At 37.5% G+C, this 26,231-nt stretch overlaps 1 protein-coding gene across 2 annotated transcripts in view; it reads right to left on the bottom strand.

Annotated features, from left to right (window-relative positions):
- Window positions 1–26,231, bottom strand: part of Sp4 (Sp4 transcription factor) — an 85,932-nt gene that overhangs the window by 24,404 nt on the left and 35,297 nt on the right. For both annotated transcript variants that reach the window (XM_048339716.1, XM_048339717.1), the window contains exon 4: window positions 6,842–7,070. In XM_048339716.1, coding sequence (XP_048195673.1) covers window positions 6,842–7,070 — 229 coding nt within the window. The remainder of the gene's footprint in view (window positions 1–6,841; window positions 7,071–26,231) is intronic.

A 26,231-nucleotide genomic window follows, 5' to 3' on the forward strand; every position in this document is an offset into this window, starting at 1 on the left:
CTTACTCCTTGCCTTCTCCCTCTAACTTCCATGACACAGAGACATTACAGAATGGTGTACCCAGGAACAGGGTTCCCCTTCCTCCCAGTCAGAGAGGTATTTCCCTAGGAGGGACAGGACATAGCATTTCTATCCTACCCCTGGCCACCTGTAACTAAGGCTAAATTCCAGGTGAGTGTAACTCAAAGTAGGGACTCCCTCTCCCACCCACCATCCAACCCAGAAGTGTAAATTCTACTTTGGCTGTGGCATAATAAAAGTGCTATAGGTGGCCAGGTGCTGGTGGCTTACACCTTGCAATCCTAAGCTACAGAGGCGGCTGAGGTCTGTGGATCATAGCTTGAAACCAGGCCAGACAGCAAAGTCCATGAGACTTCATCTCCAATTAGCCACTAAAAATCCAAAGTGGGACTGTGGCTAGCCTTAGGGATAAAAACCAAGGACAGTAACCCAGGCCCTTGAGTATAAGCCCCAGAACAAGTACCAGGTGGGGGTGGAGGTAGGGAAGATATGGTCAAGGTGGCCCCCTGGCCTGTTTAAGGCATACTGTAAGAGTTTCTAAGATGGTAGAAGCTAGTTGGTAGTGTCTAAGGCTAATTCTGTCCTAGCAACAGTCCTGCAGCAGCCTTACTACTCGGCTTCCAAGCACTCAGTTCCTAGAACAGAGTGGTACTCAGAAATGAGCCACTGTCCAGCCTCTAACTCTGAGAGACATGACTCAGTAATTCTGGCCAGAATGAGAAGTATACACCACCAGAGCTCCAAGCCTCTCCCAAAAGGAACTAATACTTGCAACAAAACTGCATCAAAGTTGAAGTTCAAGCCAAAGAGTGCTTTCAAAACAAGTAAATTGTTACAAAAAGTATCTGAAGCAGACTTACAGGTTCTTTGGATATCTGGCTAAATTTTAGATTGTAAAGCTAGCCAGGCAGAGGCATGGAAAGAAACAGGAGGAATGAGCTCTGGTGAGGAATAGAACAAATGTCGAACACAGATTCTTACAGGTCAACAAAATAAACTTTGGTCAGGACAAAAAAGAAGAGATAATTGAGTCACAAACAAAAAAGGTAAAGTTACCACCAGCCTTACAAAAATGAAAGGTTATGAACATATCTATACCAATAACTTACTTGAGGTGGACAAATTCACAGAAAGACACAAAATTTACTAAAGAAAAAGGATACCCAATCAAACGAAACTTACATTAAGTGACTGAATTAATCATCAAAATCACCTACAAGAAAAGTCTAGAATCAACCAGAAAGAGCTCTATTGGTGAAATTCCGAAAATATTTAAAACAAAAGTTGTTCAAAATATAAAACAACAACTTCCTGAGGATACCAAGGGCTTAGCAAATAGAAGAATCAACAAATGGGATTACACTGACTAAAATGTTTCAAGACAGGGCTGGGAAGATGGCCTAATGGTAGACTGTTTGCCTCATAAATAAAGCACTGGGATCAATTCCTCAGCACCACATATGCAAAAAAAGCCAGAGCTGGTGCTGTGGCTCAAGTGGTAGAATACTAGCCTTAAGCAAAAAGAAGCCAGGGACAGTGCTCAGACCCTGAGTTCAAGCCCTAGGATTCGAAAAAAAAAAATAAAAGTTTTAAGATAATTAAGGATATAGCAACTAAGCTAAAAGACAGTGTAAGAGATCATTGCTAGCTAAAGGTCTAATGGGGCTTAATAACCAGAATATACAAGGAGCTCAAAAAAAGAAAAAAAAGAACCCCCCCCCCAAGATTCAATAACCTAATTAGTAAACAGGCAAGCTAGGTGCCAGTGGCTCATGCCTATAATACTATCTACTCAAGAGACTAAGATCTGAGGTTTGTGGTTCAAAGCCAGCCCAGGCAGAAAAGTCCACGAAGTTCATCTCCAATTAATCATCAGAAAATAGAGGTGGTGCTGTGGCTCAAAGTGATAAAGCACTAGCCTTGAGCAAAAAACCTCAGAGACAGCACCTGGGCCCTGAGTTCAAGCCCCATAACCGACCCTCCCCTCCCCCACAAAGCAAAAGAACTAAATAGAGCCCTCTTAGAAGACATATGAATGGTCAATGAAAAAACATCTCTGGTTATAAAGGAAATGCAAACCCAAACCAAACAGATTCCATCTCACTCCAGTAAGAGAGCTGGCAAGGTGCAGTGAGAAAACTCTATTCCACTGTTGGTGAGAAATTAAGTTAGTGCAACCACTATAGAAGGATACAATAACAACACTTGCATACCCATTTTAATTGATGCACCATTCACCATAGCCAAGTTATAGAAATGGCCTACATGTCATAAAACAGATCAAGAAAATATGACTGATTTCATATATATGCACTTATACAGGCATATGTGTATATATATGGAATTTTATTCATCCCAAGAAGAACAATGTCACTTGTAGAGAAATGAATAGATATAAAAAAAATTATGTTAAATGAAGTCAGAACAAAGGACATATGTTTCCTCAGTGGAAGTTAGATATATAAAATATGAACATATATGGAAGCATATACTGAGTCATATGCATATATACAAATCAAACTGACTAAAATATGGTATATTCAGGGATAGCTCCCAATAGTATAATTCCTTTGAACAATTAATATACAGCTTAAAGAAAGGAATAAACTGAAACATGTTTTCTCTAAGGGAAGTAGAATTTAAGGAGGGGGCGTATGAATAGAGACAGGACTGTGGGCAAATGAAGTTATAACAATGTCCATATGTCAAAATGGAACCAGGTAACTTGAGGAGATGGGTGGATTGGGAGAGATGGAGAATGATGGAACAATGATACTGATCAAAATAAACTGACATGTTGAATTGAAACCTCTTTGTACAATTAAAGATAACATAAATAAACAAACAAATGAATACAATTTGAAAAAGGAAACTAAAAGAAGGGAAATTTTCAAAGCAAGAACAACCCTCATTTTTAGATGGCCAGCAAAGCTGCTTACTAACAAATGAGAGACTTTTGTGGTTCTTGAGATAATATGAGGAAATAAGAGTTTACAATTCATTTAAGCCAAACAAATCTGTTCAAAATAAATATTACCAAGATAAGACCAACAGTCTTAATAGAGCTATATCATAGTACCACAGTGATTTCTACATGGTAGAATTATGGGATTTATTTTCTTTTGTCTATGCTTTAATTTTTTGCATGAATAGGTATTAATTTTGTAATAAGAAAACTGCAGGTCTAAAAATGTTAATACAAAGCAAGTACATTGGAAATGCCTATAGCTCTAGTCTAGCTAACTTTTTTTGGAGGGGGGAGGGGGAAGTGATCGAATCCTAAACCCATGGTCTCAAATATGTCAGGCAAATGCTCTACCACTGAGCCACAATGTCAGCCCAGTACCAGCTATTTGGGAGACTAAGACAGGAGGATGCCAAATGTGAGGCTAGCCCACGTAACACAGGCAATACAGCAAGACCTCATCTCAAAAAAAAAAAAAAAAAGTTACACGTACAAGGTGACAGAAAACAAAAATTAGTAGCATGTATCATTTTAATAATATGAAGAAATGCTAAGATTTTAAGCTTAAAAAGAAAGATACATATGCTGGTGCCAGAGACACAAGTCTGTTAATTAAGCAGTCAGGACACTGAAATCCAATCATAGTTTGAGGCCATCCCAGGCAGAAAAGTTCATCAGACTATACAAAACAACAAGCAAAACAGTAGTGTTGGAGGCATAGTTCATATGGTATAGTGCCAGCCACTAAGGAAAGTACTAAAATGAAAAATTAGTCATAAATTACAGGATATAAAAATCAACAAAACAAGTATATTACAAAGCAAGACTGGGAATAAACAATCAAAAAAACAGTTGCATTTATAATACTAAGAAAAATAACAGAAACAAGTTTAATAAACATGAAAATTCATACTCCAAAATCTAAAAATAAAAAGTATTAATGAACTAAGTAATGGCATAAGTAAATTTCCATGTAATAAAAAGATTAATACCGTTAAGTAGGTATACTTCCCCCTGATGGAACAACAGTGTCAATAAAATTCAGACCAGAATCCCATCTAGCATCTTTGTAAAAACTAAAAAGCTAATACTAAAATTCACCACAGAGGGCTGGGAATATGGCCTACTGGCAAGAGTGCTTGCCTCGTATACATGAAGCCCTGGGTTCAATTCCCCAGCACCACATATATAGAAAATGGCCAGAAGTGGCACTGTGTTTCAAGTGGCAGAGTGCTAGCCTTGAGCAAAAAGAAGCCAGGGGAGAGTGCTCAGGCCCTGAGTCCAAGCCCAGGACTGGCAAAAAAAAAAAAAAGAGTAATAAAATAAAATAAAATTCACCACAGAATTGTAAATGCTTCAAACGGTTAAAAATGCTTCAAAACAGTTAAAACAATTTGAAATAGCAAAGCAAAATTATTCTTATTTCCAAACTTCCAAAGTCACCAGAAAGACAGATAGTATGGCACTAGTATAAAGACATACAGAAAGAAATGTAATTTGGAGTCCAGAAATAAACCCCATGTGTGTATCATCAACTAATTTTTACAAGGGTGCCAATACTGCTTAATGTGGAAAAGACAGTCTTTTCACTAAGTGCTTTTCGATAGATTTTTACCTCACACTACACACAAAATTTAACCAGGAGTCAATCAGATCTAAATATAAAAATTGTAAAATACTCAAAATAAAACAAGGAATTTTCCTAAAAGATTTGGCAACAGAATCTTACAATGACACCAAGAGCAGAAGCAATTAAAGGGTAAGGGGAGAAAAAACAACAACCCTGTATTTCAAGAATATAAAGACAGTATGTAGACACACAATACAGACAATATTTGCAAACTATATAATAAGGGATTTATAGAAAAAAGATTCAGCAGCTTAAAAATAGAAAAAGGATCTTAACATGTATTTCTCCAAAAATACAAAGATGATCAAGAAACACGTGAAAAGATGCTCTATCATCACAAATGCTTAATCATCAAAAAAATGCCAATGATAACACACTGAAATACCACTTCAGGTCCATTGTTATGACTGTAATAAAAAAAAATATGACAAGAACCAGCAATGGTATATATATGGAGAAACTGGAACCCTTACTGGAAGGTAAAATGGTTTAGTCACTTTGGAAAATAGTCTGAGAGATCTTCAAATATTAGACATAGAGTTACCACATGATATAGCAATTCTGTTCCTTGATATATACACAAGAGAAATGAAAAATGTCCATGACTACACCAACACTATTGTTGTTGTTGTTGTTGTTTTTTTGGCCAGTCCTGGGCCTTGGACTCAGGGCCTGAGCACTGTCCCTGGCTTCTTCCCGCTCAAGGCTAGCACTCTGCCACTTGAGCCACAGCGCCGCTTCTGGCCGTTTTCTGCATATGTGGTGCTGGAGAATCGAACCTAGGGCCTCGTGTATCCGAGGCAGGCACTCTTGCCACTAGGCTATATCCCCAGCCCAACACTATTGTTTATAGCTGTTTTATCCATAATAGTCAATAGGGGAAAAAAAACAAGTGCCCATCAAGTAATGTGCTTTTTTTTTGCCAGTCCTGGGCCTTGGACTCAGGGCCTGAGCAACTGTCCCTGGCTTCTTTTTGCTCAAGGCTAGCACTCTGCCACTTGAGTCACAGCGCCACTTCTGGCCATTTTCTGTATATGTGGTACTGGGGAATCGAACCCAGGGCTTCATGTATACGAGGCAAGCGCTCTTGCCACTAGGCTATATCCCCAGCCCCAAGTAATGTGCTTTTTATATCTATAAAACGGAATATTGTTGGTTCATAAAGATCAAGTAATTATCAAATTATCATATGGTTGAAAGCTGAAAATACAATGCTAAATGAAAGATGTCAGTCATAAAAGAACACATATCTAAAATTCCATACATATGTATTGTTCAGAATAGGCAAATCTATAAATGTAGAAAGTAAAAAGTTAGTGGCAGCCTAGACCTTCTCTGAGTACTAAGGAAAGTATGGATAAAATGGTGAAAGGTATAGACGTTTGTGAATACACACACACATGTATATGTATATATATGTACATATATACACATGTGTGTATATATATATGATATACACATGTGTGTGTATATATATGCATGCGTGTGTATATATATGTATTAAAAATTTTGTTTGAGAGGTTGCTGATTCTGGGGCTTGACCTCAGGATCTGGGCAGTGTCCCTGAGCCATTCTGCTCAAGGCTACTCCTTTGCCACCTAAGCCACAGCTCTATTTCTGGTGCTTCTGGTGTTTTAATAGTTAATTGAAAATAAGATTCATGTACATATGGATGGATGGGTGAATGTGCTGGTCCTGGAGCTTAAATTTCATGGCCTGGGCACTGATCCTGAGCTTTTTTGCTCAAGGCTATCACTCTACCACTTGAGTCATAACTCCACCTTGGCTTCTTTGGTGCTTAATTGGAGATATGTATCTCACAGTTTCCTGCTGGCCTGGCTTTGAACCTTGATCCTGACTCCAGCCTCTTGAACAGTTAGGATTACAGGCATGAGCCACCAGTGCCCAGAATCTGTAACTACTTTTAAAAACACCAAATCATATTCTTCAAATAGGTAAATGATATGGTACAAGAATTCATTTCAAAATGATCCGTAAAACGTTTAACTAATAAGTAAAACAAGAAAATCTATTTTTAAAAAAGTATAAAGCACAATACAATAGACCACTCAAATCATATTTCCAGAATAGCTCAACTTAATTTCCTTCACTAAGTTATATTTTAACTTCAGAACTAAAAAAGAATGAGGTGTCAGTAATCAGAGTATAGAGACAAAGACTTTATTTATGGCTAAGAGAAAGTAAGAGTTGAAAACAGCATTTACCTTCCTTCTCCTTCCCTACAATTAGGACAGGAACAAGCAACTCTTCGAAGTCTCTTTCCAGGTTGCACCTCTTGATCTGAAGTCTGCTGGCCTTGCTGCAAATGCACTTGCGTGAGTTGGTCAGGGCTAACAGCACCTATCGTTGCATTAGCAATTCCTCCAACTGCCACTGTTACAGGAGCTATAGTAGCTTGCTGGACTTTTACTCCATCTTGTCCTTGCTGCTGACCTAAAGAGGAAGGAAAATCAGAATAGTGTAATGTATTCTATTCTTATGAACAGGATAAACAAAATTCCATGTGGACAACCTAAAGATAACCAACTTGTTCTAATAGGTGTAATATACAAAAGTAAATTTCCTAAAATATAATATTCCTACTTTATAGTAGCTTAGGTTGCCTCTTTCTCTACTTGATTAGACTATATAAAAGAAAAAAAAAACAGTTAACTTGCTTTGTGACTTAATTTTTCTCCATCTAGAAAATAAAATTAATAATACTGGTCATGTACCTACCTCACTGAATTGCTGTGAGGATGCATGAGAAATGAGACAGTGGATTGAGGATGAAAATGTTACATAAATACAAAACATCATTACCATGTCCATAGTAAATAATATATCTCATTTATGGCAAGAAAATGAAGGAGTGCAAAGGAAGCTAAACAAAAGATGGAGTTTTATGGATATTTTTCATTTCTACATATCTTAATTTAAGCAAACATCTCTGAGTCATTCTTTTAGTATGTGCATAGGTAAATATCTTTTATTTTTTTGAAACAGGGTCTCACTGGCCTTGAACTCTCAATCTAGTTACCTCAACATTCCCAGTTAAGGGAGTACATATGTGTATCACCTTACCTGGTCTAACTAGATTTTTAAATGCAAAATGATTATTATAGGCTATCACTAGAAAAATAAAAAGACATCCAGGATAACATAGTCTGTGTCTTATAGTATTCATCTCTCACATTAGTACATACTATCTTGGTGTCTTTATTGAGGAATATATGAAAACATACAATATGACTTTAAAAAACTATTTGCAAGGTATAATCTGATCTTAAAGTACAACTAGCTGTGCCTTATGCTCACTCTTTTTCCCACACCTGATTCTCCCCATGGGATGTGTGCATATGAAGTATGTGAATGGAATGTAAAGAAAACATCAAATCATGAAGAAGTGTTCCTATCTCAGAGATTTGATATAAGGATTACATAAATTAACATTTATAGATTCCATGACTAAGAATTATTTATTACATGTTACATACTGTCATCATTAGTGTACTACACAGGTACAAAGTATAAAATAAAAGGGCTTGCTTTAAAACCGCACTTAGAACACTTAAAAACACATGAGGCAAACAAGACAGCAAAAATTACTAAATACGGAAATAGTACATATTTTCTAAATAAAATTAAACCTCTTGCTTTCCTAGCCAAAGTGATCTCAAGTTCCTTTGTAAACCTAAAGCACTCTGTACTCTTGGATAGCACCTGTAGTTAAAAATAAAAATACAGCCCTCCTTCAATTTCCACAGGAATTAGTTCCATGATTCCTGCCCCCAACATACAGATACCAAAAATCTGTAGATGTTTAAGTCTCTTACACAAAATGGCATAATATTTGCATATAAACTATACATAACATCCCTCTACTATTTTAAATGGCCTCAATATGACATATCTACTACATGGTAAATTCTGTTAGTAGTTGTTACACTGTATTTTTCAGGGAATGACAAAGAAAAAACTTTGTTAGCAAAGATAATCTGCTTCACCAAATACTTTCCTCTGTAGTTGGTTAAATCCAAGGATATACAACTTGAAGATACAGTAGGCTGAATGTGAAAATATGTATCACATCACTGCTTTAGTAAAAATATATATATTTCAGTTCTTTTATGGAAGCTTACATTTTTATTCATCTTTGAGTTGGCAAGATAGGCTAACCAAAGCAAGTTGTGAATTCGTAACTTGGAAATCGTGTTTTCTCATTAGAGTCACACTGAATTTGGTAAAATCCCCATCCTCTACCTAAAGAGTGGTTTCTAAAGATCAGGTTGCTTCAATGCATCTTTGAATACATATAAGTTTCGAATGTTACTTAAAAGATCGGCAAGTATGACACTTCCGGGAAGACAGCGGAGGAGCTGCACAGCACTAGCTGAGCTCCCTCCGACATCGCAGTTTTCTCACCCCAGAGAAACTTTTACTCCTAGAAAAACAGCCAGAGTAAGTTCTAACAGTACAGGGATTCTGGCCAGGAAGGAAAAATCGACACTGCTCATCTGAAAACACAGATTTAAGCTCCAGGCGGCGACCCGCCACCATGCCAGTGCAGACGCCGGCACAGCGCCCGGCACAGCAACCGGCACTCCGCGCGGCTAAAGCACACAGCATGGACCAGGGAGAAATACTCCAGACGGTGGCTGAGCACAGACGACGTGAAATCGCAGAGAAAACGTGAGTACCCCACAAAAGATATTCTGACTCGCGCCCACAGAGCAGCTTCTGCAAGGCAGCACTTCCTCCACCGCCAGAGCAAAGCGCCATCTTTGCCACTGGCATAGGGTCAGACCAGATTGGAACTAAATCGGGCCTGGGGAAAGCGAGGTCAAAGTAGCCATCTTTGAAAAGGGCCAGAGGGACCGAACAGTGAGAGCCAGCTCCGCCCAGGAGAACACCCCATGCCCAGGCGGGAGGCGAGTCCTGGGCCTTGGCTTAGCCAGAGGTGCCCCTCCCTGCCCACCGAAATTTCTAAATTTAAAGCAAAAGCGGCGAGCACCTCCCGGCGGCACGGAAACACCAGACAGGGGAACAAACAGTTCCTGAGACAGTTAAACGGTCCCGTCCCAGCCCAAAACGGAGCTGCATTCCATAGCCACCTCCTCCAAGGAGGCCACCCCGCACAGGAGGGAGGAGCCTCCCCCATGCAAGCAACTCTCAGCCGGGTAAAACGGGCCAGAGGCGCCCCACCCTGCTGAGTCCACAGCCTATTCAAAGCCAGGCATTAAAGCCAGTGGCCCCGCAGCAGACAGAGGAGCCACGGTTCCTGAGACTGCTCAAGTGCCCATCTAAAGAGGACGCCCAAGGCCTACCTGCAAGCTGTGCAAACCACAGAGACCCAGGATTGCACCAACAGGGGGGAAGGGTCAGAAAAGAACCACCCCCTGCAAACTGGTCAAACCCAGCCAATCAGGAAAATAGACTGCAGACCATCGCAAGGAAACCTGAGACTGGGGAAAGACCTCCCAAACAAGGCAGACTCCATTTTTTTTTCTTCTTTTCAAACATTTTTTAAACTTTAAAAAAAAAAAATTTTTTTTCCACTTCTGAAATGTCGTCGGTTTTTTATTGTTTTGTTTTGTTTTCCATTTATACCTGTTGTTTTATCAAGTTTTCTTCTTTTCTTATTGTTTGGGCAGTTCCTTTTCTGTTTTTTTTTTTTCCTGTTTATTTTTTTTCTTTTTTAAATAATTTTTCTCTGTTTTGTGCATCTGTCTTCCACTATTTTTACTTTATTTCTCTCTTTGCGTTCTCTTTCTTTAAAAATTACTTTCCTATGAATAACACCTACACTTTTTTCTGCTAACTCTCCATTGTCTATCATTTTAACATTGTTCTTTTTACTGACTCTAATCTTCTCCACATTTCCACGTCACTGAAACTAAACCAAAATCACCACCCCCCCCCAATACATTTTACTCTATTCTCTTTACTACCTCCAACATACCCTCCTGACTTACTGCCTGGACCTCCAGTTTCCATTGACTCCTGCTTATTGGATAGAGGGTATCCCTGCTTAATCCAAATGAATCAAAGGGGTTCATAGAGAAAGCCAGTCCTAAAAGAACGTAATATAAAAACAAGAATTGCTTATAGGGTTGTAACAGTTAATAAGTAACTACTGAATACAGGGCCCAGGATCGGTTGTTATATTGAAATTGTATTCTTTAGGAACACCAAATCTAATTTTATAGACAGGTATACAGGGTATCTGTATATAATTGTGAACTTGTAAGATTTACACAACAGTGCTTGGTAAGGGCTGCTTTGGGTCTTAAACGGTGCTCACAGGTGCTGGTAGACTGGCATTCCCAATCCAAATGGGCAGAAGGAACACAAGAAAGATGGCAAACAATGAAGTCTTATCCCCCACTCAAAACAAGCAGGAAGCAGAGCAGTTAATCAAAGACATAGAAGAGAACCCCCAAAATGCTCTAAAAAGTCTACTGATAAACATGATAAATGAAAAGTTTGAATCACTTCAGTCAATTATTCTAGAGTGTGAGGAGTCAAAGCAAAAATTAATGGAGAATTTCATGGCATCCACAAATAGAAAGATTAATGAACTTCAAGAGTCAAATGAAAAGATAGCTAACCAGCTTAAAGATTTGAGAGACAACACTCAAAACCAAAGTAATGTAGTTAATGAAGTAAAGAAGTCCATACAAGACCTAAGAAATGATATGGAAATTATCAGGAAAGACCAGTCAGAAGGAAAAGAGATTTGAAATCAAGTAGCTAGCGTACAGTCCCGACTAACTGAAGCAGAGGATCGAATTTCAGGTGCTGAAGATTCCTTAGACTCTATGGAGAAAGATCAAAAATCAATACAAATCCAGTCCAATCAACAAAACAGATCACTACAGGAGATTCAAGACACAATCAGGAAGCCCAATTTAAAGATAATAGGTATTGAGGAAAACTTGGAGAAAGAAGTTAATGGGATAGGCAACCTATTTAACAGAATATTAGCTGAGAACTTTCCAAATATCCAGAAGGAAAAGCCTATACAGATACAAGAAGCATTTAGAACCCCAAACCGATCAGACCAGAATAGGACATCCCACCAATACATTGTGATCAAAACAGGATCAGTAGAGTACAAGAAAAGAATCCTTAAAGCTGTTAGGGAGAAGAAAATAATCACATATAAAGGAAAAGCAATCAGAATTACCCCAGACTTCTCAGCAGAGACCATGAAAGCAAGGAGAGCCTGGAATGAGGTATACCAAACTCTAAATAAAAATAACTACCAACCAAGAATACTGTACCCAGCCAAACTCTCATTCATAGCTGAAGGTCAAATAAAAGTCTTCCACAGTGAGGAAAAACTGAATCAATATAGCTCTACCAAACCAACTTTACAGAAAATCCTCAAAGATGTACTATACAGGGAAAATAATCAAGATCCCAATACAGACAGAGAAATGAACCCTAAATATTAAACATCAGACAGTGCTCAGGCCCTGAGTCCAAGGCCCAGGACTGGCCAAAAAAAAGAACCAAAAAAACAAAATATTAAACATCAGATCAAGAAATGGGAAGATACAGCTTTTAACAAGATAGTGATAATGAAAGGAACAAACGATCATCTCTCAATCCTAACTCTCAACATTAATGGACTTAATTCTCCAATCAAACAACATAGGCTCATAAGTTGGATCAAAAATCAAGATCCATCTTTCTGCTTCCTCCAAGAGACACATCTATCCAACAAAAGTAAACATCTTCAAAAAGTGAAAGGCTGGAATCAAATCTATCAAGCAAATGGCCCCCATAAGCAGGCTGGAGTTGCAATCCTAGTATCAGACAAAATTGAGTTCAAATTCAAAAAGGTAAGTAGAGACAAAGAAGGTTACTACATATTGGTAAAGGGATCTCTCCTACAGGAAGATATAACCATTCTAAATATCTACACCCCAAATGCAGGAGCACCCAACTTCATCAAACAAACACTACTGACTCTAAAAACACACATAGACCCAAACACATTGATAGTTGGGGACTTTAACACTCCACTATCACCTCTGGACAGATCAACACGCCAAAAACTGAACAAAGAAACCACAGAACAAAATAATTGCATAGACCAACTAGACTTAACCGACATCTACAGAATATTCCACCCAGCAACAACAGATTACACATTCTTCTCTGCAGCACATGAAACATTCTCCAAAATAGATCACATCGTAGGGCACAAAGAAAATCTGTACAAATTCAGAAGTATCAAAACCATTCCCTGTATTCTCTCAGACCACAATGTAATAAAATTAGAGCTCAACTCAAACAGCCACCACAGAAAATCCTACAATTCATGGAGACTCAACAACACACTGCTGAACCATCAGTGGGTCATTGAAGAAATTAAAATGGAAATTCAAATGTTTATGGAATTCAACCAAGTTGAGGACACAAACTACCAGCTCCTTTGGGACACAGCAAAGGCAGTACTCAGAGGAAAATTTATATCTCTGAGTACATACATCAACAAACTGGAGAAACAGCAACTCAGTAATTTAAGGAAGCACCTTAATTTCCTTGAGAGAACAACAAGCCAAACCCCAAGTAAATAAACGGAAGCAATTAATTAAAATGAAATCAGATTTAAATCAATTAGAGACGAAAAAAAACATCTAAAGAATCAACAAAACAAAGATTTGGTTCTTTGAAAAAAATCAACAAGATAGACAGACCCCTGGCAAACCTGACCACACTCAAATAAACAAGATAAGATATGAAACAGGTAACATCACCACAGAAATAACCGAAATTCAGAAAATAATAAGGGACTGTTTTGCAAACCTTTATGCCAACAAATTCAAGAACTTGGAAGAAATGGATGATTTCCTAGAAAAAATTCATATCCCCAAACTTAAACATGAAGATTTAAACCTTCTAAACAGACCCATATCCAGTATTGAAATAGAAACGGCAATAAATGATATCCCATCCAAGAAAAGCCCAGGTCCAGACGGATTCACTGCAGAATTCTACAAGGCCTTCAAGACAGAACTCACACCAATATTTCTGAAACTCTTCAATGATATTGAATGAGAACGTTCACTAGCAGACTCATTCTATGAAGCCAGTATAACCCTCATCCCAAAACCAGGCAGGGACTCATCACGGAAAGAGGACTACAGACCGATTTCCCTGATGAACATAGACGCAAAAATTCTCAATAAAATTCTGGCCAATCGACTTCAACAGGTTATCAAAAAAATCATACACCACGATCAAACTGGATTCATTCCAGGGATGCAAAGTTGGTTTAATATACGCAAGTCAATTAATGTAATCTACCACATCAACTGGAGCAAGGTAAAGAACCACATGGTTTTATCTCTGGATGCGGAAAAAGTGTTCGATAAAATCCAGCACCCATTTATGCTTAAAGCCCTGGAAAAATTGGGATTCCAGGGAGCATTCCTGAATATAATCAAGGCAGTTTATGACAAACCAACAGCAAGCATAACTCTAAATGGTGAAAAACTAAAGCCATTCCCTTTAAAATCAGGAACAAGGCAGGGATGTCCACTCTCTCCCCTGCTCTTCAACATAGTACTAGAATTCCTAGCCAGAGCAATTTAGGCAAGAAGAAAATATAAAGGGGATCCAAATAGGAAAAGATGAAGTTAAACTTTCTCTCTTCGCAGATGACATGATCCTATACCTAAAGAATCCCATAGACTCTACCCTCAAGCTACTAGAGCTGATCCAAAACTTTGGCAAAGTTGCAGGATATAAAATAAACCTTCAAAAATCAACGGCCTTTCTCTATGCTAATGACCCGAGGACTGAGGCTGAAATCAGGAAAGCAACTCCTTTTGCAATAGCCCCAAAAAACATAAAATACCTAGGAATAACCTTAACCAAAGAAGTGAAAGACCTCTTTGATGAGAACTTTAAAAGCTTGAAAAACGAAATTAAGTCAGAACTAAGGAAATGGAAATACCTCCCATGCTCCTGGATTGGGAGGATTAATATAATCAAAATGGCAATATTGCCAAAGGCTATCTACAAATTCAATGCAATACCCATTAATATCCCGACACCATTTTTTAATGAAATAGAGGAAGCAATCCAGAAATTCATATGGAACAATACAAGACCTAGAATAGCAAAAACAATCCTAAGCAGAAAGAACAGTGCTGGAGAAATTACAATACCCAACTTCAAGCTGTATTATAAAGCTATAGTAATAAAAACAGCTTGGTATTGGCACCGGAACAGGCCTGAAGACCAATGGAACAGAATTGAAGACCCAGAAATGAACCCACAGAACTACGCCTACTTAATCTTTGATAAAGGAGCTAAAACAATAGTATGGAAGAAAGATAGCCTCTTCAACAAATGGTGCTTGCAAAAGTGGCTCAACACATGCAACAAACTAAAACTAGATCCTTATATATCACCCTGCACCAAAATCTATTCCAAATGGATTAAAGACCTCGAAATCAAAACAGACACCCTGAAAACACTAAAGGAAGGAGTAGGAGAAACACTTGGTCTCCTTGGCACAGGACGGAACTTCCTTAACAAAGACCCAAAAAGGCTACAAATCAAAGAAAGGTTGGACAAATGGGGCTGCATCAAACTGTAGAGCTTCTGCACGGCAAAGGACATAGCTCGCAAGATAAACAGAAAGCCCACAGACTGGGAGAGGAACTTTACCAGCCATTCAATGGACAAAGGCCTCATCTCTAAAATATATGCAGAACTAAAAAAATTACCCTCTTCCAAAACAAAGAACCAATAGCCCCCTCATTAAGTGGGCTAAAGACTGACAAAGAGACTTCTCTGATGAGGAAATGAGAATGGCCAAGAGACATATGAAAAAGTGCTCTACATCACTGGCCATAAAAGAAATGCAAATCAAAACAACATTGAGATACCATCTCACCCCAGTAAGAATGTCATATATCAAGAAAACTAACAATAACAATTGTTGGAGGGCATGTGGCCAAAAGGGAACCCTACTTCATTGTTGGTGGGAATGTAAACTGGTTCAGCCACTCTGGCAAGCAGTATGGAGATTCCTCAGAAGGCTAAATATAGATGTCCCCTATGACCCAGCAGCCCCACTTTTGGGTATCTATCCAAAAGACCACAAACAAAATCACAGTAATGCCACCAGCACAACAATGTTCATCGCAGCCCAATTTGTGATAGCTAGAATCTGGAACCAACCCACATGCCCCTCAGTGGACAAATGGATCAGGAAAATGTGGTACATATATACACAATGGAATTTTATGCCTCTATCAGAAAGAATGACATTGTCCCATTTGTAAGGAAATGGAAGGACTTGGAAAAAATTATACTAAGTGAAGTGAACCAGACCCAAAGAAACATGGACTCTATGGTCTCCCTTATTGGGAATAATTATTACAGGTTTAGGTAAGTCATAGCAGAGCATCACAAGGCCCAATATCTATACCCTTATGAACACCTAAGATCATGCTAAGTGAAATGAACTCCATCTTATGGAGACAATTGTTATATCACAGTTGTAACTGCTTTCAACGTCCCACCTGTATCTGTAGCTTCTATTATTGATGATCTTCTTGTATCACCCTCCTGTGGTTGTACCTACACTATCTCTGTAATCTTATCTGAGTATATTGGAAACCGTGTATCCTGGTATTGGAACAAGGAAATTGAAAGGGAATACCAAAATTGAGAGACACAGGGCAAAAAAAGACAAACAACTACAAAAGCAATACTTGCAAAACTTTTTGGTGTAAGTGAACTGAACACCTCAGGGGGGAAAAGGGTAAGGGGGAGGGGGGAGGGGGGTATGAGGGACAAGGTAACAAACAGTACAAGAAATGTATCCCATGCTTAACGTATGAAACTGTAACCTCTCTGTACATCAGTTTGATAATAAAAATTTGAAGAAAAAAAAAAAAAAGATCGGCAAGTATGACCTTGGGTAAAGCAAATTATTCAAACTAGCTGGTAGCCAGAAGCACAGTGTTGCCTTTAACTCCCTTTAAGCACAGTTCCAAATGAGCATGACGTTTTTACAGGGTGATCCCTAGGGAGGGCATATATTTTTGTGAATTGGTAAGCATTCCTTACATCCTGAAGTCATGAGGTATTTTCAGTCAAATTTTGTCCGGCAATTGTTCACTCAACAGTTGATCTTTCCTTTCAAATTGCATTATTACTTAATATGACCTATGTTTTGTTAAAGGACTGCTTAAGGATCTCTGACCCAACAGATTCCTCCCCACCCTTTGACCATTTCCTTAACTAACTCCAAGCCCCTATATTATGAACATTTTTTTTTCAAGGTTAAACAACATGATAAATTACTTCAATAAGTAGGAGGAAAATTATATTTGAGTTTATATATTTAATATTCATAATGGTAACTTCTTCATCTATGTTGTCTCATGCACAGCTCAAGTTCAATAAGCCATACTAAGACCTGCAAAGTACTACTTAGGATTCATTTTTCCAAGCTCTCATCCTGTATCATGTTTTAGCTTTTTACTTGCTCACTGTTCTGGATATTCATCGGGCCCTGAAAAACTCAGGCCTGAATCTTCTTTATCTATCTCTGTATCACTACTTAAATTTTATCTCATTTGGCTTAAAATATGGTGGTGTTGTTTTTTTTTGTCCTTACCCATTTCTAAGTGTGAAGTGCCATGAATACAAGGATCTTTTTCTTTTTTGAGCCTCTCATTTTAAAAAATTATCTTTAAGTAATAGTACAAAGAATTTGCCATTCAATAAAGTAGTTATGAATACAATGCATCTTGATCAGTGTCACCCTTTACTCATCCTCCCACATCCCTCTCAATCTCATCCCTTCCCTCAATTTTTTTAGTTTTGAAGGATATGCATTGAATTTTACAACTGCATTCTCTCTACCCTCCCTTCCTCTCTTCACTTACTTACCCCTCATCTTCTTGGTCCTCCCATTTTAAAGTACCCATTTCCTCAGCATTTAGTTTGTTGGACTGTGAGCTAGTCTTTCTAAGAAATTACACCGTTTTGAGCTCTTCCCTGAAGGTCAAATGCTATGTACACTTGACTACCACACCCAAGTGTTTATAAATTAATTTTAGGCAGGAAGCTTGGTTACATCCTCACTGATATACCAAACACTTAATAAATAAATGGAAGTCCCCAAAAAGGTCAGGCATGATGGCGTAAGCCTGTAATCCTAGCTACTTGAAAGGGAGATGCATGGGAAGAGGAGAAATTGAGAACTGAGACCCAGGGAAAAAAGAAGTTTGCAGAGTCCAGCTCAACCAATGGCTGAGCTTGACAGATGGTACAGCCATTACATAACTGCAAGGAAGTACAATGGCTGGATACAGTGGCACACACCTGTCATCCGCAGAGAAAGAGGGGAGCATAGGTAAGAAGTATAGTTCAGGCTGGCCTGAGCATAAATTGAGAACCTACCTCGAAAATAACTACGGCAAAAGAACTAGAGGCATGGCTCAAGTGGCTGCCTGCCTGCCTAGCAAGTGCCAGGCTCTGAGCTCAATCCTATTACCCTCAAATAAATAAACAGATAAATTAAAAAATTATCTTCCAATTTTTTTTTCTAAATTCCTATTTTCATACTTACTACCGACACCAAAAATCTTAGTATATGTTCTTTTAGGCTATTTTCTTTATCCATTAAATCCAGGGGCATTGGAGTTAAAAGGTGCTTCTGCACTTATGTTATCTTTCTGTTACCAATATAACTACCCTACCCTAATTCTGGCCCTTGTTATTATATGCCTTTCCCAGATCAAATGTATCCTTTCCAAAAAGGAACAAAAATGTGCTGCCAGAAAAGTTAAGAAATGCTGTTCTGATCACAGCACTTCCATGCTCAGAAACTGTCAATGGTTCCTCCACTGAGTAAAGTCTGGCAGTAAAAGCACTCCACTACAAGGCCCAGTTCCTGGCTCACAGACTTTCTTAATGCCACATTCAATGCACATTTTTTACAACACTGCTCTTACAGACATCATTAACTAGCATCCTTCTTGAAACTTAACTCTGTGGGGTAAGTTTATACCTGTCCAGGAACCTGTTCACTGTTAGTTCACACACACCCCCTTTTAAGTACAACTCAAATGTAAATTTTTGTAACATTCTTGAAGATTAATCTGGTTGACTTATATATTTCGTCTCTCATTTTCTAGTCACACTACTAAAATCAGATGTCCATCACATCAGTCTGCTAAAAATCATGACAGGGTAATAATTTCTTTGTTAGTAAATATGAAGATACTTTTTCAATGGATTTCTCGCCATCTCCCTTGAGCACCTGGGAACTGCTAATCCCATTAGTCCTGAAATTTTCATCTCCCTGTGCTACTCTGATATTGTTTACATCGGTGTCCTTCTCCTTTGACCACCTCTACTTGCATGTCCTGGCCACACTTTACTCCTTTGAAATTCCAACCTTACTTTCCAGGATGCTGACCTCTCATTTAAAGTACTTTTTGTGAGAGATCTCACCCGTTTTCCTAACATGTACTGTCATGTATAGCCAATGTCTCCCAAATCTGCAGTGTTCAAACATCTTTCAGGAGTACTGCATTCTTCTTGTTATGTGCCAAGGAATATATCCATTCAGAATGTTCATGGGCAATTTATGAACCAGCCAGATTATCCACTTTCTGAATCTAGGTCTTTCTCGTCGTTCAAATAAAAAACCTTAAAGTCCTTTTTGGTTCCTTTTCATCTCTTTCATCTTCCATAACAATAGTAGCCATCATTTTATACCTGCAGTAAGGCACTTTACTGGCTATTCCACATGTATTATTTCATTAACTCCTCACATCTCTATGAGCTGAGAAGCATTGTCCTAATTTTATAATGGGGAAATTGAAAATCCTAAGAGGTCAGCAAAACACTCAAGACCACATAACAGATGTAACACAGCTGGGATTTAAACCGACATTTAGCCAAATCCAAAGGCTATTCTACCAAATATATTGATTATATTGATCAGTAGGCCCCACTGCATCTACTTCAAAATATCTCAAATTTGTCCACTTTCCCCTTTCTATTGTTCATCAGTATAGTTCCCTATCACCTTTATGTCAGTTTGGTACTTTCTATATCCATATTACAGATCTAGTTCCACTCAAGGTCAACAAGTCCTCCACGTGTTCACAATGAAGTCAGCATTTCCTAGGACAGTACATAAAGCTTTGTAATCTAGCTATTGCTTACTTTCACAGCTTCATCTCTTGGCATTCCTCCTCTACTCCTACTATGACCACGACATCCAATGAACTACTATTTCTTTTACCAGTTCGATTGACTTTGGGACTTAAATGTAATGAGTACAATCCAATCAATATATTCTTCTACCATCAAATCTTCATTTCTTTTGGTCAGGCAAAAGCCTATCATTTTATAGAACTTAGTTCTTATGTCATCCCTTTGGGTCTTCTTCCCAATAGATTTCATAAAATTATCTCTGGGTCACATCTCCTCCCTATTTTCCCATAATACAATGTGAATGATTAAATCATAATCATGATTATGATATTATCACACATTCAATGGTACAGCTATATGGTAAATGTTTATTATAAATACGTTTTTGTCTATTTTGATTCAAATTGTTCTTTAGGAGTTATATATGCAAAGAAAAAGTATGATTCCATTTATTTTCTATTTCTGAAAGTGCTTTGCCTAAGTTTGTTAGTCATATAAATCAAAGATTATCTTATGTGCTAAAGTATGTAGTGACTGTACTAAAATTATGAGTATAGGATTTTCTCCTAATTTTCTCCTTTTTAAAAATTATGCTGAATTGGACTGACCAGCACAAGGTGGGGAACCTTTTTTCTGCCAGGGCTCAGTTGATATTTATAACATCGTTCATGAACCATACAAAATATCAATACAGGTAAAAATGCCCTGGGCAGCCAATGAGAAACAGAAAAAAAAAGTGTAGATGTCTGTCCAATCATGTACCAAATAATTTCAAGTGCCTTAGGTGGCCCACAAGGTGCAGGCCCACCCATGGACTGGAGAATAAAATCTTCACTGAGACCACAACTGGTTTTAAGTCAATCAGGACAAAACAGACAAAAGCTATCATATAGGGAAAACAGGTATTTGGTGGGTAAAGTGATATATTCAAAACTTGTTGGTAAAGATGTTAAAATGCGTAAGAAGTTATGCCAGTGACAATGCTGGTGAAAATGTGAAAGAATAAATCATTATAGAAAAAGCATGTGTTTCCAGGTAAATGATGCCAGAAATAGGAAAAGCTGTTCACTCTTTCTCTTCTGAAACTCTGGTCTCAGATCCCTCTCTTAAGTCACTGAATCTGTTTTAAAGTCATGCCTTAATTCTAGCACTTGAGAGGCTAAGGAAGGAAGAATACTAAAGGCCAGTGTGACACACAGCATGAATTCTCCAAAAAATAAATAAATAAAAGGAAAAAGTTAAGCAGTTCAAGATATTATTCCACATTATAGTGGGACAAACTGAGGATGGGACTTTTTTTTTTCTGGTTTCTTCCATGTTGCCTGGTAGTAGAAGCATTCTAAGCATCCTTTGAACAGCAATCTTTCTTATTACTTCTTTGTTTGTTTACTTTTTCTGAGAAAGGAAAGCAGGCTAAGTGTAATAAGACAGCTGCATGGTAGGCAGCAAGACATTAGACTGTGAATTACTTAACATCATCATCATTGGGATATTTAAAACAATAATTTGTTTTCTGAAAAATTTCCTTTAAAATCAATAAAACAATAAAGTCTGGGACTCAAAGTTTTTACCCGAAAAGGGAAAAGAGTTTAAGTAGCAAAGACAATTGGGATATTCTATATAGAGTAGCCTTATTCTCTGCATTTTGAGGCAGGCAATCTGACTCAACAAAGTATTATGACAGCTTAATGTTCCCCATACTTAACTGCCTGGGAATTATGTCAAAATTCTTGGTCTTGTTATAATCTGATAACATTTCATTCTACCACAGTATCAGTTTGAAATTATTTCCACCAAAAGCTATTACTGTGTGGTTTTGTATCATTTGTCTTTTAGCTATCAAAGTTCTTGGCCCACTGGAAATACTCAATGAATGTTTCTTAAATAAACTGACTGATCTAGAATCTGAATAAAATATAGAAACTTTCTTATGAAAGAATGTATCACAAAGCTACTAGATGGTAGCCTGTCTTCAATATGCAAGTGATGGAGAGCACAAATAATATAACTGTTTAAAAAGACTAAGTCAGAGCCCAACAAAATAAGTACCAGGAAGTGGGTACTTGCAAGAGGGGAGGGTGGGGCTAAGGGGAGATGGGAGTAGAAGAATGAAGGGGGAAGGAGTAGAATGCAGGCAAGAATTCATTCCATATACCACAGAACTGAGAAATATAAGGGAAAATGTGGGTCAAAGAGGGGTGAAATTTTGAAGTGGTGAGACAGATCAAGATGCACTGTACACATAAACTGCTTTTTTAAATTGCAAGAAATTCAATATATAGCCTAAGATTAGGATAAGCAGGGGGAGCGTGGGTAGGGAGAGGTGAGAATGTTGAAAGGGTGGGCATTCATCAAGATGCACTGTATTCATAAGCTACTTCCGTGAATGGCAACTCCTTTGTACATCTACTTAAAAATATTTTTAAACAAGATAGTAAGAAACAGCAGGTAAACATTTACAATTCCCTCTACTTCATTAGCATGAAATTCAGGTAATTTAACAGGTGATCACACAAGTGCAAATTGCAACAGGGCTATTGTAACCATTGTGCTTCTTCCCTCTCAGATGTGGGATTTATCTTATATAATCAATTCCAAATTCAGCAAGATCTCTCTTGTAAGATACACTGAAACAAATTATAGATTTCTCACTTTCAACCTAAAAATAGCTTAGCACTACAGACAATATACACCCATAAGGATTCCTTCTGATTTTAAAAACAATGCATTCTTTTTCTTTTTTTCGCCAGTCCTGGGGCTTGGACTCAGGGCCTGAGCACTGACCCTGGTTTCTTTTTGCTCAAGGCTAGCACTCTGCCAGTTGGGCCACAGTGCCACTTCTGGCCATTTTCTCTATATGTGGTGCTGGGGAATTGAACCCAGGGCTTCATGTATACGAGGCAAGCACTCTTGCCACTAGGCCATATTCCCAGCCCCAAAACAATGCATCTTAATATAGGAAACTGAAGAAAATAAAATCATCCATACAGCGATTACTCATAGACTAACTCTTACTTTTAAATATATTTAAGTCTAATCTTCATTCAGTATGTTAGGATGCTGATAGAGGACTACTATGTAATAAGGCTGTGTTCTGCTTATTTAATAAGTATGCTCGAGTTAAGACAAATTCATTTAAAATAATATAATGGTCACAAATATTTCATTAAATACATATCCTAACTTATAAAACCTTTGCTTTACTATTAAACATTTAGGTTATTTCCAAATGCTTATGATAAATAACATAACTATGTAAATAACTATATAATAAATAAAATAACCATATACATAAACTTAAACAGAGTACTCTTATTTCTTATGCCCAAAGCACATAGGCTTCAGAGTTAGGTCCCCTATTCAAACATAGAAATCATTTACATATGCTTTATACAGATTATGGAATTACATGAGTACATATGAGAGCTGTATTTGTGTGCATTTCTACTAGAAATATATAAGCTATTATTCCTATTCATGCACAAGAGAAATTCCGTGCGAGTTTTAAAACATAATAGACCAAAAAAAGAAAAATTTGACAGCACTAGGGATGTAACTCAGTGGTATAATGTTTGCATAGAGTGTGTTATCTTCTGGGTTTGATCTCAGCACTGCAAAAATGAGACAGAAGGAAGGGAAGAAGAGAGTGAGAAAGAGAAGGAGGGAGGGAGGGAGGGAGGGAGAGAGAGAGAGAGAGCGCTGAGATCTGAGGACAGCAGTTCGAAGTCAGCCTGGGCAAGAAAGTGCTGTGCATGTGATTTTTTTTTTTTTTTTTTTTGCCAGTCCTGGGCCTTGGACTCAGGGCCTGAGCACTGTCCCTGGCTTGTTTTTGCTCAAGGCTAGCACTCTGCCACTTGAGCCACAGAGCCACTTCTGGCCATTTTCTGCATATGTGGTGCTGGGGAATCGAACCCAGGGCTTCATGTATACGAGGCAAGCACTCTTGCCACTAGGCTATATCCCCAGCCCCGTGCATGTGATTCTTATCTCCACTAAACTACTCTGAAAAAGCCAGAAGTGGTGCTGTGGCACAGGTAGCAAAGTGATAGCCTTGAGCAAAAGAAGCTTCAAGGGCAGTGCCAGCTGAGTTCAATCCCCAGAATCAGCAAAATAAAAGGCAGGATGGAGATTTATTACAAAGGTACAGTAAGTTTAAAATGTAGTAATGCTTAAGAAATAAGATACAAGACTGATATACAGTCTAAAATAGATGTATGTACATGTGTGCATATGAATAAATTTAGCACTGATAAAAACTACACCTCAAATCAAAGAGAAAGAGAACTTGACTACTGGCTATCTGATAAACAATGAGAGAATAAAAAGCATCTGTGGAATCATCTTAACTCTTGACTCATTGTTCATTCTTTTATTATTGACTCTACTGACTCCTTCAGAATATATCCAAGATCCAAGCACTTACTTCTCCACCATCCTCACTGCTTCTACTTTGTCTACATACCCTTTTTTCTTGCTTCATTTACTACAATAGTTTTCTACCTGGTCTTTCTGCCACCACTTTCCTGTAGTCAGTTTGTCTCACAATTGTCACAAAGATTACTTTCATATATAAAGTCATATCATGTCATTTATCTGCTTAAATCCCTCTGATGGGCCTCCATTTCATTCAGAAGGAAACCCATACTCCGTAAACTGGCTACTCATTACTTCTCCAATATTCCTTAGGTTACTAAGTCTAAATAAGAACACAAAGGGCAGTCCCAAGTTAAGGTTTTGCACTCTGCCTAAAATGTAATTATTTCCTTACTTCCTTCAAGTCTTGGGTATAATGCTACTTTCTCAATGTGGCCTGCTCTACCCTGACTGATTTGATATTTCTTTCCTCTCCAATGATCTTATTCCCTTTAATTTTTTTTCTTTTTCCACAGAACAAAAAAGGAATATTTATTGTAATTGTTTGGTAATAATAAAAAATAAACTATAAATTGAGGAATCACTGAATAGCTATAGAATAGCTATAAAATAGAATATTCTATGTCAGTAAAAAAAATGAGACTCCTTAAAGGCATATAGTTATGTGAAAACAATCGAAGTTGACAATAATGCTTTCACGATGGTACTATATTTTTCCTATAATGATAGTCTCATGTAAATAAATGCTAGTAGTCTAAGAGAATATAATATACTGATTGAAAGTATTTCCTCTATAGAGAGGTCTGAGACTAGAGTGTAGTTAAAAGGAGCTTTAGTTTTTTAATAGTTTCCACTTTTCTTTTGAACATGGAAAATATTTTCATGTATTGTTGATACAATTGAACACTAACTTAAAAAGGAAAAAATGCTTTGAAAATTCATTACTGTTTATATGTACTTTGGTTATAACAGAGTTGAATATTTTAAAAAATGTTTTGTGGGCTATTTGAATATTCTTTTTTAATTCTGTTTATGTCCTTTGCTATTTATACACAAAAACTCAGGTCCTGAGATTATTAAGTGCAGCTGTACTTAATAACGACCATTAATCTAGTTTGTTGAAAATACTTTATAAGGTATATAAGTTTTAACTATATAGATTAAAACCAAATGAAACATGGGTAGATGAACCCCTGTGAAGTCAGGTATAAAAGACATTTTAAAAATTCTGACACCTTAATAACATTTAAACATAAAGGAACATGAAAAGGGAAGTAGAAATAGTAAAAGATAAAGGTGTAATTTTTGTGCATTTCCATCAACTTTTACTACTCTGATTCTTTTAGCATTTTGCATCAACTCTTTGAGATAAGGACAATTATTAACACTTCCATTATATAGACAAGATAATTTCCTCTTCTGGAAAAAGTGATTTCTAAGGGGAGTTTTATTTATTTTTTGTCACAGTGAATATCAGGCTACATGTTTGTGTAGGCAAGCTAGACTTTCAAACTTGAAAAACAAAATTTTGTTTATAAACCATTTATAAATTAACCCAAAGATTTACCTGTTACTAAAATAAAGGAACTGCCAAATCACTAGAAATAATCTATTTAAGTAATAGACAGCAGGCTGGGGATATAGCCTAGTGACAAGAGCGCTTGCCTCATATACATGAAGCCCTGGGTTCGATTCCCCAGCACCACATATACAGAAAATGGCCAGAAGTGGTGCTGTGACTCAAGTGACAGAGTGCTAGCCTTGAGCAAAAAGAAGCCAGGGACGGTGCTCAGGCCCTGAGTCCAAGGCCCAGGACTGGCAAAAAATAAATAATAGACAGCATCACAAAATTCAACTAAATGTTTAAAGCTCTCATTTATTCCTATCACATCCATAAACAAAACAATATATAAATGGCATATTTATGTGATATCTATATCAACTATAAACTATCGGGTTCTTTATTGAAACTTTTGCAAAGGAAGAGAGCATATGAATTTGAAAATAGGCTATAAAAGCTTTGACAGGCAT

The sequence above is a fragment of the Perognathus longimembris genome, chromosome 2, assembly GCF_023159225.1.
Source record: "Perognathus longimembris pacificus isolate PPM17 chromosome 2, ASM2315922v1, whole genome shotgun sequence".
NCBI lineage: Eukaryota > Metazoa > Chordata > Mammalia > Rodentia > Heteromyidae > Perognathus > Perognathus longimembris.